General features: G+C 41.4%; 1 protein-coding gene across 1 annotated transcript in view; it reads right to left on the bottom strand.

Moving 5' to 3' along the window:
- XAB2 (XPA binding protein 2) overlaps positions 1-16,495 on the bottom strand; it is a 298,412-nt gene that overhangs the window by 258,426 nt on the left and 23,491 nt on the right. Inside the window, 1 exon segment of the mRNA XM_053718092.1 lies at positions 1,079-1,276. Coding sequence (XP_053574067.1) covers positions 1,079-1,276 — 198 coding nt within the window.

Here is a 16,495-nt window from a genome sequence, read left to right as displayed (position 1 = left end):
TTGGCTGCGATATACCTGAAAAAAAAAAAAAGTTCACTTCAGCAAGGAGCTTAAAACTTATCCTTGATTTGTGCAAAAACCTTCTTTCAAATGAGATGACCTAAAGACCGCTACGAATTGGTTCAAAATTGGTGAAGTATATTGTATTTTAAATTGGTAGTTATAAGCCTAGGTTTTGTTCAAATCTGTGTCTGAATTGGCTAAGTAACTCATCTATACAAGTTCTGATATTGTCGGTTAATTTTGTATTAGGATAAATTGCAGTTAAATAGCAGAATATATATTTTATCCTATTGTTTTATAAACACTGTTTAGAATTGTATTACTTGGATGTTAAAGGTTTTTAGTCCCATTGTGTTAAATAAATAAGGCTGAATTGTGAAGGTATATTGTTCTGGGTTTTGTAAGAAGAATAGCATATCTTAAGAGTTGGTTCTAACGCATATAAACTTTTATTTAGTTTCCTTTTATTGCAAATATAGTTCAATATGTTTATGGATATTAACTAAATAAAAGAATTCAGATATTTATATTAATTGTATGGTCTAGTAGGTGCATGGTTGATAAGGGTTTCTATTTCTTTGTATTGTGTTTATAACCCTGCCATAAACTTATATATATTATTTGGATAGCACTGCTAAGATTTTCATAAATATACTGACAAAGGTGTAACGCTCACTTTTTAGCCTCACTACAAAACTCTTAATACCGGCGCTATGGGAGTCCCATGAAAAAACATAATTTTTATGAGTGCGATAATGACGTTGCGTTACAGGCTAAAAGGTGTGCGATACACCTATACCGACAAGACTTGTAATAGCTGCTGTGCTGTTTTAAAGTTGAAAATGCCATATTTTCAGTGTTACGAGCCGCAACACAAAACTCGTAATCTAGGTGAATGTATTTATGTCAGACTGTGTGACTGTTTTTAGATGTTATGCATTATGTATCATAGCAAAGTGAAACATGTTTGTGCGTCTTCTAATATAAATTAATGAAAAATATTTCATAGTTATATTAGTAATGACAAGACAAATCAACTATTACAGACCAGAGATAATAGCACTACTGAGCTCACCTTGAGGTAACGTCTGTAAACTCTTACAGCGGTTTCAGGTAAAGGGTGGGCACGAACAAACCGTAGGTAGAGAGGCCAAATGCGATGATGTTGTGTAATAGGGAGGGCACGTAGGGCCCTATCAAAAGTCCTCCTGGTACGGGTGATTTTACATTGGTCAGTTAAAAACTGGCAGTAATCTAACCAAATGCGAGGCATCTAAGGAGATAGAAGAGAAAAGAAAAAAATTATAATCGGAGTTGAAGAATATAAGAGACAGGTTCCTTATAGATAAGAGAACAAAACTATCAAAGTAATGTGCCCAGCTGGGAAGGAAAAAGACCAAATGTAAAAAAAAGATAATAAAGACAACCTCAATCCGTGAAATCTAAACCATAGGTAATATCAAGGCTTGGACACACCTAAATAGAAAAAAAAGACATCCTTAGTTGGCAGGCTACACCTTCTATCGGGCTGTATGTACCAACTCTGGGGTAGGATATATCAAAAGGGATAATGCTATTTGATACAATTTATTCCTGTGTAATTTATATACAAAATTGAACATTTTGGTAAAATGTGATTTTTGGTGAAGCATTTCGTTACGATTTTTCCCTGCTTATTTTTGTGTGAATGGTTAAATTATTTGTTTTGTATGATGTTTAAAACACAAATTTTATTGTGCATTTTTCATACGGAAATGCAGTATGCGTCCCTTAGCGAGATACCCTGTTTTCAGGGTACAAATTGGCTTTAGATCATATTAGAGCATTCTTTAATAATCTCACCAGCCCAGAGAGCTTTAGATCATCGGGCCCTCTAGGTCTTCAAAAGTATATAAAGACCTGAAATTCATGTATGAAGCAGGGAGAGGCACTTACTGCAAATTTTCTTCAACCGTGTGGAGTGAAATTGCAATGAAAAATGAAGAAACCTTTTACCTAAAAGTAAAATGATGCTCAAATATTTTTTTCTGTCTGATCTAAAACAGAATGTTTCAAGATGTACTAAAGTGCTTTGTTTTTTTTAAACAAAATAGATGTTTTGTGCTGAATAAAAACATTTTTTTTCTGTGGGAGATGCCCCCTAACAACCAGTGAACAGTCCTGGGACTCAGTTTTACAAATCATGGACTTCCTGTTACTTTCACCATAAACAGGTTTCCTTTAACATTTTTTTTTTATACAAAAGACCTACAAGTGTCTTGGGGATTCTAAATCAGGGAGCCAGGTCTAATGTTAAGGCGCCAGTAGCTCCCTGGCGCGTGGGTTTGTCAAGCACTGATGTAAAGGGTGACACTTTTACAAAGCACTGCTGATACATGATAAGGAGTACACAATGAAATTGATTCATGGTAAAAAAAGAAATAGATACATAAAAAAGACTAAGCAAAATAAATACATACAAGAAAAGGAGGGTCCTGCTCCAAATTTCTACAAAATCTGCAGGACATTACTAATGAACAGCATGTAGAGACAGTTAGCTACAAAGCATGTAATTATGCACCATACAAGTATTGCTTAGTTTTACATATAAAGTGCTCATCTTATTTATGGAAAATATTACAACCTTATAATCGAGGGTTTGTTCGCTTTGTGGCGCTCATAACAAACCGAACACACACAAAATATTGTGCTGTATTTATTAAAATGACCTAAAAGTGCAATGTAAAAATGTCCTAATCTGATAGAGCATTATTTTGGGGTGATCGCTTGTATATGTTTAAGGCAGGACTAGACAAGAAGCAGACGCAAGGGAGCCACTGGCACCTTAAAATTAGGCTCTTGCACCCTGGTTTAGAGTCCCCAAGACACCCATGGGTGCCTCCCCGCTGGCCACCACCACACACCTAAAATTTAGCTTGATAAGGCTGGATACTTTCTATATTCTGAATATAAATATCTCACAAGGATGGACGAAAGTTTCTGGTTTCTAAATTTATGAGCTGGCTCCTAGATTTTGAACAAATCTGTTGAGCCCTGGTGTAAGGTCTGTAAATGGGTTAAACGCATAGTTAAAATCAGCTACAAATCAGCAGTGCAATACTTGGGCATAAACACATATGGTGAACCAATGACAAGAGGCACATGTGTGTAGCTACCAATGATCAGCTAGCTTCCTGTAGTGCATTGCTACTCCTGAGCATACCTAGGTATGCTTTTCAACTAAGGATACCAAGAGAAAGAAGTAAATTTGATAATAGAAGTAAAGTGAAAAGCCTGTTAAAATGGCATTGTCTATCTGAATCATGAAAGTCAAATCAAAAAGAGATAAAAGAAAACATGATTTATCCTTCAAACTTCATCTACTCTTGGGTCTTATGACACAATACTGACCGACCACTATAGTTAAAGAGACATGAAACACACATTTTTTTTTCTTCATAATTTAGAAAGAGGATGTCATTTTAAACAACTTTCTAATATTCTTCTATTAAAGGACCACTCAATGCAGTAGAATTGCATAATTACCAAGTGCATAATAAAAAGACAAGGATTTAACACCTACTCTGAATTTTAAATAAGCAGATTTTTTTCGGACAAATTTATTTATTCTGATTTTCCAGCCCCCTGTATCATGTGACAGACATCAGCCAATGACAGACTAGTATACGTATACCCTGTGAGCTTGTGCACATGCTCAGTAGAATCTTGTTCCATAGAAAGTGTGAATATAAAAAGACTGTGCAAAATTTGATAATGAAAGTAAATTTGAAAGTGTCTTAAAACTGCATTATCTATCTAAATCATAAAAGTTTGTTTTTATCATGAGTGTCCCTTTAACTAATTTGCTTCATTCTTTAATATCCTATGCTGAAAAGGATATCTGGATAGGCTCAGTAGATGCTGATTGGTGGCTGCACGTAGATGCCTTGTGTGATTGGCTCACCCATAAAAAATAATTTCATGATTCAGATTTAAACAACTTTTTAATTTACTTTTATTATATAATTTGCTTCATTCTCTTGGTATCCTTAGTCAAAAATCACACCTAGGTAAGCTCAGGAGCTGTGAACGAGCTGTTGATTGGCTGTACATATATATCTCTTATCAGTGCCCAGTAGTGCATTGCCTCCTTCAAAAAAATAGCAAGAGAATGAAGCCAAATCGATAATAGAAGTACATTGGAAAGTTGTTTAAAATGGTATGTTCTATCTATATCATGGAAGAAACATTTTGGGTTTCATGTCCCTTTAAGCTAATAATATTCATTTTCAATGTTTGTTGCACAACTTATCATTAAATCAAACTATGCAATTAATTTGTGCTTGGAATAGCTTAAAGTGAATGTAAATTTTCACTAATTAAAGCCCTGTTTTTAAAAACACTATTAAAAACAGGGGAACTTTCATTCATGAAAGTTTACATTGCAGCCATTTTTTTAAAAATACTTACCTTTTCTTCCTTGCAAGCGTGGAACACCGGAGCAGCGATTCCCCCACCCCCAGGTCTCTTCTTTTATCAGAAATGACAAATCCGGCTTCCTCCAATCACGGCATGGCCTAAGGCAATGTTTGCTCTGGGGGGGGAAGCGTTATTGGAGGAAGCCGGATTCGTCATTTCTGACGTAAGAAGAGACAGCCTGGGGGCGGGGGGAAATTGCTGCTCCGGTGTTCCATGCTTGTAAGGAAGAAAAGGTAAGTATTTTAAAAAAATGGCTGCAATGTAAACTTTCATGAATGAAAGTGCCCCTGTTTTTAATAGTATTTTTAAAAACAGGGCTTTCATTAGTGAAAAACATAATTTATGCTTACCTGATAAATTCCTTTCTTCTGTTGTGTGATCAGTCCACGGGTCATCATTACTTCTGGGATATAACTCCTCCCCAACAGGAAATGCAAGAGGATTCACCCAGCAGAGCTGCATATAGCTCCTCCCCTCTACGTCAGTCCCAGTCATTCGACCAAGAATCAACGAGAAAGGAGTAACCAAGGGTGAAGTGGTGACTGGAGTATAATTTAAAAGATATTTACCTGCCTTAAAAACAGGGCGGGCCGTGGACTGATCACACAACAGAAGAAAGGAATTTATCAGGTAAGCATAAATTATGTTTTCTTCTGTTATGTGTGATCAGTCCACGGGTCATCATTACTTCTGGGATACCAATACCAAAGCAAAAGTACACGGATGACGGGAGGGATAGGCAGGCTCATTATACAGAAGGAACCACTGCCTGAAGAACCTTTCTCCCAAAAATAGCCTCCGAAGAAGCAAAAGTGTCAAATTTGTAAAATTTGGAAAAAGTATGAAGCGAAGACCAAGTTGCAGCCTTGCAAATCTGTTCAACAGAGGCCTCATTCTTAAAGGCCCAAGTGGAAGCCACAGCTCTAGTAGAGTGAGCTGTAATTCTTTCAGGAGGCTGCTGTCCAGCAGTCTCATAGGCTAAACGTATTATGCTACGAAGCCAAAAAGAGAGAGAGGTAGCAGAAGCTTTTTGACCTCTCCTCTGTCCAGAATAAACGACAAACAGGGAAGAAGTTTGGCGAAAATCTTTAGTTGCCTGCAAGTAGAACTTGAGGGCACGAACTACATCCAGATTGTGTAGAAGACGTTCCTTCTTTGAAGAAGGATTTGGACACAAGGATGGAACAACAATCTCTTGATTGATATTCTTGTTAGTGACTACCTTAGGTAAGAACCCAGGTTTAGTACGCAGAACTACCTTGTCTGAGTGAAAAATCAGATAAGGAGAATCACAATGTAAGGCTGATAACTCAGAGACTCTTCGAGCCGAGGAAATAGCCATTAAAAACAGAACTTTCCAAGATAACAATTTTATATCAATGGAATGAAGGGGTTCAAACGGAACACCCTGTAAAACGTTAAGAACTAAGTTTAAACTCCATGGCGGAGCAACAGCTTTAAACACAGGCTTGATCCTAGCTAAAGCCTGACAAAAGGCCTGGACGTCTGGATTTTCTGACAGACGCCTGTGTAACAAGATGGACAGAGCTGAAATCTGTCCCTTTAATGAACTAGCTGATAAACCCTTTTCTAACCCTTCTTGTAGAAAAGACAATATCCTAGGGATCCTAACCTTACTCCAGGAGTAACGTTTGGATTCGCACCAGTATAGGTATTTACGCCATATTTTATGGTAAATCTTTCTGGTAACAGGCTTCCTAGCCTGTATCAGGGTATCAATAACCGACTCAGAAAAACCACGTTTTGATAAAATCAAGCGTTCAATTTCCAAGCAGTCAGCTTCAGAGGAGTTAGATTTTGATGTTTGAATGGACCCTGTATCAGAAGGTCCTGTCTTAGAGGTAGAGACCAAGGCGGACAGGATGACATGTCCACTAGATCTGCATACCAAGTCCTGCGTGGCCATGCAGGCGCTATTAGAATCACTGATGCTCTTTCTTGTTTGATTTTGGCAATCAATCGAGGAAGCAGCGGGAAGGGTGGAAACACATAAGCCATCCCGAATTTCCAAGGTGCTGTCAAAGCATCTATCAGAACCGCTCCCGGATCCCTGGATCTGGACCCGTAGCGAGGAAGTTTGGCGTTCTGGCGAGACGCCATGAGATCTATCTCTGGTTTGCCCCAACGTCGAAGTATTTGGGCAAAGACCTCCGGATGAAGTTCCCACTCCCCCAGATGAAAAGTCTGGCGACTCAAGAAATCCGCCTCCCAGTTCTCCACTCCCGGGATGTGGATTGCTGACAGGTGGCAAGAGTGTGACTCTGCCCAGCGAATTATCTTTGATACTTCCACCATTGCTAGGGAGCTTCTTGTCCCTCCCTGATGGTTGATGTAAGCTACAGTCGTGATGTTGTCCGACTGAAACCTGATGAACCCCCGAGTTGTTAATTGGGGCCAAGCCAGAAGGGCATTGAGAACTGCTCTCAATTCCAGAATGTTTATTGGAAGGAGACTCTCCTCCTGATTCCATAGTCCCTGAGCCTTCAGAGAATTCCAGACAGCGCCCCAACCTAGTAGGCTGGCGTCTGTTGTAACAATTGTCCAGTCTGGCCTGCTGAATGGCATCCCCCTGGACAGGTGTGGCCGATGAAGCCACCATAGAAGAGAATTTCTGGTCTCTTGATTCAGATTCAGAGTAGGGGACAAATCTGAGTAATCCCCATTCCACTGACTTAGCATGCATAATTGCAGAGGTCTGAGGTGTAGGCGTGCAAAAGGTACTATGTCCATTGCCGCTACCATTAAGCCGATCACCTCCATACATTGAGCTACTGACGGGTGTTGAATGGAATGAAGGGCACGGCATGCATTTTGAAGCTTTGTTAACCTGTCCTCTGTCAGGTAAATCTTCATTTCTACAGAATCTATAAGAGTCCCCAAGAATGGAACTCTTGTGAGAGGAAAAAGAGAACTCTTCTTTTCGTTCACTTTCCATCCATGCGACCTTAGAAATGCCAGAACTAACTCTGTATGAGACTTGGCAGTTTGAAAGCTTGAAGCTTGTATTAGAATGTCGTCTAGGTATGGAGCTACCGAAATCCCTCGCGGCCTTAGTACCGCCAGAAGGGCACCCAGAACCTTTGTGAAGATTCTTGGAGCCGTAGCCAATCCGAATGGAAGAGCTACAAACTGGTAGTGCCTGTCTAAGAAGGCAAACCTTAGATACCGGTGATGATCCTTGTGGATCGGTATGTGAAGGTAAGCATCCTTTAAATCCACTGTGGTCATGTACTGACCCTCTTGGATCATGGGTAGAATTGTCCGAATAGTTTCCATTTTGAACGATGGAACTCTTAGGAATTTGTTTAGAATCTTTAAATCTAAGATTGGCCTGAAAGTTCCCTCTTTTTTGGGAACCACGAACAGGTTTGAGTAGAACCCTTGTCCTTGTTCCGACCGCGGAACCGGATGGATCACTCCCATTGTTAACAGATCTTGTACGCAGCGTAGAAACGCTTCTTTCTTTATCTGGTTTGTTGACAACCTTGACAGATGAAATCTCCCTCTTGGGGGAGATAATTTGAAGTCTAGAGGGTATCCCTGAGATATGATCTCTAGTGCCCAGGGATCCTGAACATCTCTTGCCCAGGCCTGGGCGAAGAGAGAGAGTCTGCCCCCCACTAGATCCGGTCCCGGATCGGGGGCTCTCGGTTCATGCTGTCTTTGGGGCAGCAGCAGGTTTCCTGGCCTGCTTGCTCTTGTTCCAGGACTGGTTAGGCTTCCAGCCTTGCCTGTAACGGGCAACAGCTCCTTCCTGTTTTGGTGCAGTGGAGGTTGATGCTGCTCCTGTTTTGAAATTCCGAAAGGGACGAAAATTAGACTGTCTAGCCTTAGCTTTGGCCTTGTCTTGAGGTAGGGCGTGGCCCTTACCTCCTGTAATGTCAGCGATAATTTCTTTCAAACCGGGCCCGAATAAGGACTGCCCCTTGAAAGGTATATTAAGTAATTTGGACTTAGAAGTAACATCAGCTGACCAGGATTTTAGCCACAGCGCTCTGCGTGCCTGTATGGCGAATCCTGAGTTCTTAGCCGTAAGTTTGGTTAAATGTACTACGGCCTCCGAAATGAAAGAATTAGCTAGTTTAAGGACTCTAAGCCTGTCCGTAATGTCGTCTAGCGTAGAGGAACTAAGGTTCTCTTCAAGCGACTCAATCCAAAATGCTGCCGCAGCCGTAATCGGCGCGATACATGCAAGGGGTTGTAATATAAAACCTTGTTGAACAAACATTTTCTTAAGGTAACCCTCTAATTTTTTATCCATTGGATCTGAGAAAGCACAGCTATCCTCCACCGGGATAGTGGTACGCTTAGCTAAAGTAGAAACTGCTCCCTCCACCTTGGGGACCGTTTGCCATAAGTCCCGAGTGGTGGCGTCTATTGGAAACATCTTTCTAAATATCGGAGGGGGTGAGAACGGCACACCGGGTCTATCCCACTCCTTAGTAACAATTTCAGTTAGTCTCTTAGGTATAGGAAAAACGTCAGTACTCGCCGGTACCGCAAAGTATTTATCCAACCTACACAGTTTCTCTGGTATTGCAACGGTGTTACAATCGTTGAGAGCTGCTAAGACCTCCCCTAGTAGTACACGGAGGTTCTCCAATTTAAATTTAAAATTTGAAATATCTGAGTCCAATCTGTTTGGATCAGAACCGTCACCCACAGAATGAAGCTCTCCGTCCTCATGCTCTGCGAGCTGTGACGCAGTATCAGACATGGCCCTAGCATTGTCAGCGCACTCTGTTCTCACCCCAGAGTGATCACGCTTGCCTCTTAGTTCTGGTAATTTAGACAAAACTTCAGTCATAACAGTAGCCATATCTTGTAATGTTATCTGTAATGGCCGCCCAGATGTACTAGGCGCCAAAATATCACGCACCTCCCGGGCGGGAGATGCAGGTACTGCCACGTGAGGCGAGTTAGTCGGCATAACTCTCCCCTCGCTGTTTGGTGAAATTTGTTCACATTGTACAGATTGACTTTTATTTAAAGTAGCATCAATACAGTTAGTACATAAATTTCTATTGGGCTCCACCTTGGCATTGGAACAAATGACACAGATATCTTCCTCTGAGTCAGACATGTTTAACACACTAGCAAAAAAACTTACAACTTGGTTATAATCTTTTTTAGCAGAAAAACGTACTGTGCCTCAAAGAGGTACTAACGATTAAATGACAGTTGAAATAATGAACTGAAAAACAGTTATAGCATCAAACTTTAAAACAACACAACTTTTAGCAAAGGTTTGTTCCCATTAGTAAAACAACACTAATTAAATTTGTACATAAGAATACAAAACAACGTCTTTATTCACAGTCACTATAAGAATTCTCACAGCTCTGCTGAGAGAATTTACCTCCCTTCAAAGAAGCTTGAGGACCCCTGAGATCTGTCAGAGATGAACCGGATCATGTAGGAAATATAAAAGTAACTGACTGGAATTTTTTGATGCGTAGCAAAGAGCGCCAAAAACGGCCCCTCCCTCTCCCACACAGCAGTGAAGAGAAAACGAAACTGTCACAATTAAAGCAAAAAACTGCCAAGTGGAAAATAATGCCCAAATATTTATTCACACAGTACCTCAGCAATGTAAACGATTCTACATTCCAGCAAAAACGTTTAACATGAGAATAGTTATTAAAAGGATTAGTGACCCTTAACAGAGTAGTTCCGGTGAAATACCATCCCCAGAATACTGAAGTGTATACATACATGTCATTTTAACGGTATGGCAGGATTTTCTCATCAATTCCATTCAGAAAATAAAAACTGCCACATACCTCAATGCAGATTCCTCTGCCCGCTGTCCCCTGATCTGAAGCCTTTACCTCCCTCAGATGGTCGAGAACAGCAATATGATCTTAACGACTCCGGTTAAAATCATAGTAAAAATCTCTGTCAGATTCTTCCTCAAACTCTGCCAGAGAAGTAATAACACGCTCCGGTGCTATTTTAAAATAACAAACTTTTGATTGAAGTCATAAAAACTAAGTATAATCACCATAGTCCTCTCACACATCCTATCTAGTCGTTGGGTGCAAGAGAATGACTGGGACTGACGTAGAGGGGAGGAGCTATATGCAGCTCTGCTGGGTGAATCCTCTTGCATTTCCTGTTGGGGAGGAGTTATATCCCAGAAGTAATGATGACCCGTGGACTGATCACACATAACAGAAGAAATTTACATTTATTTTAAGTAATGTTTGTAAATCACACAAAAAAATTGCTGTCAGGAACACTAGCGTAAACAAAGTAAAGCAAGTAAGTAATGACACACTGAAATTAAAATTATAGGGAGGAAGAATCAATGAGAAAAGCATAAAATAGAGAGCACGATCGAGGCTGTCTGTGTGAAACAGAAGTAAAACATGGAAATCCAAATTAATCTAAATATATGTGATCAGATAAGAAAAATAATCAGACATGATAAAAACAGTGAGGATTTAAAGGATAAGTAGTTATTACCTCTGCTGCATTTAAAAGAAGGCATTTTAAAATATATTATTTTTTTAAACATGTTACTGTGCTGAAAATGTACACTTTATGTTTGTTTTTTTTGCTTGAAAGGTCCACCAATAAGGCTGTGGGAGGAGTCCTTGTCAGTTGTGCAGAAAGCAGATATACTTCCAGATATTTTTAGTCTAAATCTTCTTTTCATGGAAAAAAATATTTTGCTTAAAGGGACAGTCTACAACAGAATAACATGAATTATGTTTACCTGATAATTTTCTTTTCTTCAGATGGAAAGAGTCCACAGCTGCATTCATTACTTTTGGGAAATAAGAACCTGGCCACCAGGAGGAGGCAAAGACACCCCAGCCATAGGCTTGATTACTCCTCCCACTCCCCTCATCCCCAAGTCATTCTGCCGAAGGAACAAGGAACAGTAGAAGAAATACCAGTGTGAAAAGGTGCCAGAAGAATAAAAATACAGACGCCCCACATAAAAAATACAGGTGGGGAGCTGTGGACTCTTTCCATCTGAAGAAAAGAAAATGATCAGGAAAGCATAATTTAAGTTTTTCTTCATAAATGGAAAGAGTCCACAGCTGCATTCATTACTTTTGGGAAAACAATACCCAAGCTATAGAGGACACTGAATTCCAAGACAGGAGGGCACAAGAGGCGGCCCATTCTGAGGGTATCAGGCCTGAAACCACTACCCAACAAAACCCCGCTTCGTCCGAAGCCGAGAACATTGAAAGGAAAGAGCCACTAGGACACTGACCCGCAGATAGTCCGGAAACTTAGCTAGAGACCGCAAAATCAGACTCAACTGAGCTAACAGTCCTCCAGGAGACACTGTCGCCTAGCGGTCGGCCCCCAACCACACACCCCTTACTATCGAAGGGAACAACAGCCCAAAACACCCAAAGGGACAGGGCAAGAAAAAAAATCAAAGGACACCGGAAAATTCCATAAAGGAAGACCCCCAGAACGAGCCCAGCTCAAAAAGACCCAAATGGGTCCATGACAAATAAGGGGAGGCAAAGCCCAGACCAACAATAACACAAGGTCTAGGACCGGGCATCCGAACAGCGATCTTTACTCTCAACGTCGAGTGGAAGCACTGAAACGACAACTGAAAACTTATCCTCAAGTCATCAGCACTTAGAATACTGAAGAATTCAACACAAATACGTGTAGCAGACCAAGACGAGGTAAACACCCGGGTCAAGAATACACAGCCATCATCAGGACGACCCAAGAGAGAATACTTACTAAGAAGTAAAATGCAGCTAAACAAGATATCAGATTGTAAAAACTCCAAGACAGAGGGCACCCTCTAGGCAATCCCAGCCGCCAGACCGACACATAGGTCCCAAAAGGGGAGAAGCATAGAACCTCAACTAGGCCCATTACACCCCTGAGGAACGACAATCTCATGACTTACTCCCAGCCGGGCCAGCCCAAGCGTCAGTAGGTCCGAAAAAGAGGAACAGAAGAACCCCGACACCCGCTCACAAAAGAGCTGAAAAAATAGCTTCAGCCATTCCACAGAGCTCAGGAACCCCCCCCCCCCCCGAAACTCCATAAAGACAGTCGACAAGGCCGAAGACCCAGAAGAGTCTAGAAAAGGCCCATTTCGATGCGGAGCCAGAAAGACTCCAGATAGAACAGAACAACCCAGAGAGCATGCCACTCTCCAAATAGGTGAAACCCTCTGTTCCATCCCATGAATCTAGGAAAAGTCCTAAAACATGGCCTCCATAGGAGAACAAGCCCCCCCCCCTAAGAAAAAGGGGGCCATTAGAGACAGAGCACCTGCCCACGAGACACAAGGCCACAGGCTGAATAAGAAGAGAGCACTCTCCAACACAGATGAACCTGGAAGGAATCCCCTGAAAACTTTTTTTTTTTTTTAAATTAGCTGCAGCGGTTACCTTATAACCCTTCGCCTGCAGAACCGCAAAGCCATCAGGTTACTTTAGCAAACCGTCCAAGGGAAACCGTTCATAGAGCATAGGCAAAGCCAATGAGTAGCGGTCCTCAGGAAATCTGCCCAACTGTGACCAGATTTACTAGCCAGACTAAAGGTCATAGCCCAAATTCCCGGAACAGGAGAACCCCGAACCCACCCTAGATCCTGAAAAAAAAGTAACAATCCGCAACGGGATCCACAAGGGAAAACGCTGAGCAAAAGCCTCAGCACCCAGAAAAACAAGGGCGATGACAGGTTTGAGCCCCCAATTGTTTAAAACAAACAATATCCCAGAAATTTAAACACCCCGTCTGATATAGAAAACAGACCCATAGGGAGATATTAATGTAATATCCAGGAGAACCCGGAGAACGAGAACACCTCGCAAGTCCCGACCCAAGGAAGAGACCACCCCATGCCGAAGTCCAACGCTCCAAAGAAGCTAAGGCATCTCGGACCAAGAGACTAGAGCCCATAGGCGTTCGACTGCCACAAGACATCCAAAGCAAGGTAATGCCACGAGGACAAGGTCACGCGATCAAAAGCTAGTCTCCACCTCACCATACGAGACAGAGGAGTACCTAAAACCAAGGATGCAGAGCATCCCCAGGTCTGGGAAAAATCCTATGCAGAGTCCAAAAGAACTCTCTCGAAGGGAAATTCAGGTCCCCAAAGGAGACCCAACTCACATGGAGGAACAAACAAAATCTCAAAGAGAGAGCAACCATCTCCCGAAGGGAAACCCAGGGCCCCATAAGGAGACCTAACCCACATGGAGAAGTCCAAGGTCTCACTGACAAGAGAACCACGGAAGGAGCACGTCCAACAGGACAATTCCTAGAGCCTCCAGAAGGCCAAACCGCCTTAAACCAGCGGTAAGGAGGCGCTAAACCCCAATCCTCCCACGTGAGGAAGAATACTCTAGGTCCCGAGAAAATCGGAAGCAAAAGGAGTGATGCAGCGGAACGCCGCTGACGCAGTCAACCAGCTTAAAGGCTCAATAAGGACTGAAACAATCCTTCCAGCCTCACGGACCCACGAGTCCTCATTAGAATGCTTAGCTGAAACTTAAAAAATAAATAAAAACAAGAAACATACGGCTAGATTACGAGTTTTGCGGTAAGAGCTGCTCGGTGCTAACTTGCAAGTTATTGTCACCGCTCACCTCCCTCTAGCGCTGCTATTACAGGTTTACAAAAACCCGGCGTTAGCAGGCAATATTGCAGCGTAAAGCAAAATTGAGCTCCATACCGCACTCTAATACCAGCGCTGCTTTGAGCTGGTTTTACGTGCTCGTGCACGATTTCCCCATAGACATCAATGGGGAAAGCCAGCTAAAAAAAAGCCTAACACCTGCAATAAAGGAGCGTAAAGCTCCATAACGCAGCCCCATTGATTCCTATGGGGAAAGAAAATTTATGTTTACACCTAACACCCTAACATAAACCCGAGTCTAAACACCCCTAATCTGCCGCCCCCGACATCGCCGACACCTACATTACACTTATTAACCCCTAATCTGCAGCCCCCAACGTTGCTGACACCTGCATACAGTTATTAACCCCTAATCTGCTGCCCCCAATGTTGCCGCCACCTACATTGGTTATTAACCCCTAATCTGCCGCCCCCAATGTCACCGCCACCTACATTACAGTTATTAACCCCTAATCTGCCGCCCCCAATGTCGGCGCCACCTACATTACACTTATTAACCCATAATCTGCCACCCCCGACTTCGCCGCCACCTACATACAGTTATTAACCCCTAATATGCCGCCCACAATGTCGCCGCCACCTACCTACACTTATTAACCCCTAATCTGTCGCCGCAACTATACTAAAGTTATTAACCCCTAAACCTAACCCTAGCCCCCACTAACTTTAATATAATTAAAATAAATCTAAATAAAAATTACAATAACTAAATAATTCCTATTTAAAACTAAATACTTACCTATAAAATAAACCCTAAGCTAGCTACAATATAACTAATATTTAAATTGTAGCTATCTTAGGTTTTATTTTTATTTCACAGCTAAGTTTGTATTTATGTTAACTAGGTAGAATAGTTAGTAAATAGTTATTAACTATTTACTAGCTAAAATAAATACAAATTACTTGTAAAATAAAACCTAACCTGTCTTAAACTAACACCTAACCTTACACTACAATTAAATAAATTACACTAATTAAATACAATTAACTAAATTACAAAAAAACACAAACACTAAATTACACAAAATAAAAAAGAAATTATCAAATATTTAAACTAATTACACCTAATCAAATAGCCCTATCAAAATAAAAAAAAACAAAAAAAAAAAAAAAACCTAGCCTAAACTAAACTGCCAATAGCCCTTAAAAGGGCCTTTTGCAAGGCATTGCCCCAAAGAAATCAGCTCTTTTACCTGTAAAAAAAAAAAATACAAACAACCCCCCAACAGTAAAACCCACCACCCACACAACCAACCCCCCAAATAAAAACCCAATCTAAAAAAAACTAAGCTCCCCATTGCCCTGAAATGGGCATTTAGCTCTTTTTCCGCCCAAACCCTAATCTAAAAATAAAACCCACCCAATAAACCCTTAATAAAACACTAACCCCCGAAGATCCACTTACAGTTTTTGAAGACCCGACATCCAAGCGGCAAGAAGTCCTCAACGAAGCCGGGAGAAGTCTTCATCCAAGCCGGCATCTTCTATCTTCATCCATCTGGCGCGGAGCGGCTCCATCTTCAAGACATCCGGAGCGGAGCATTCTCTTCTTACGACGGTGACTGTTCCAATCAGCCAATAGAATGCGAGCTCAATCCTATTGGCTGATTGGATCAGCCAATAGTATTGAAGCTCAATCCTATTGGCTGATTGCATCAGCCAATAGGATTTTTTCACCTTTAATTCTAATTGGCTGAATTCTATCAGCCAATCGGAATTCAAGGGACGCCATCTTGGATGACGTCCCTTAAAGGAACCTTCATTCTTCAGTCACCGTCGTAAGAAGAGGATGCTCCGCGCCGGATGTCTTGAAGATGGAGCCCCTCCGCGCCGGATGGATGAAAATAGAAGATGCCGTCTGGATGAAGACTTCTGCCAGCTTGGATGAAGATTTCGGCCCGCTTGGATGAAGACTTCTCCCGGCTTGGATGAAGACTTCTCCCGGCTTCATTGAGGACTTCTTGCCGCCTGGATGAAGACTTCTGCCGCTTCGTTGAGGATGGATGTCGGGTCTTCAAAAACTGTAAGATAGGTTTTTATTTGGGGGGGTTGGTTATGTCGGTGGTGGGTTTTACTGGGTTTTTTTGGGGGGGGGTTCTTTGTATTATTTTTTTTTACAGGTAAAAGAGCTGATTTCTTTGGAGCAATGCCCCGCAAAAGGCCCTTTTAAGGGCTATTGGCAGTTTAGTTTAGGCTAGGGGTTTTTTTTTTATTTTGTGGGGCTTTTTATTTTGATAGGGCTATTAGATTAGGTGTAATTAGTTTAAATGTTTGATCATTTCTTTTTTATTTTGTGTAATGTAGTGTTTGTGTTGTTTTGTAATTTAGTTAATTGTATTTAATTGATGTAATTTATTTAATTGTAGTGTAAGG

This window comes from Bombina bombina, chromosome 6 (assembly GCF_027579735.1).
Source record: "Bombina bombina isolate aBomBom1 chromosome 6, aBomBom1.pri, whole genome shotgun sequence".
Lineage (NCBI taxonomy): Eukaryota > Metazoa > Chordata > Amphibia > Anura > Bombinatoridae > Bombina > Bombina bombina.
This window is presented reverse-complemented; position numbering and strand designations above follow the sequence as displayed.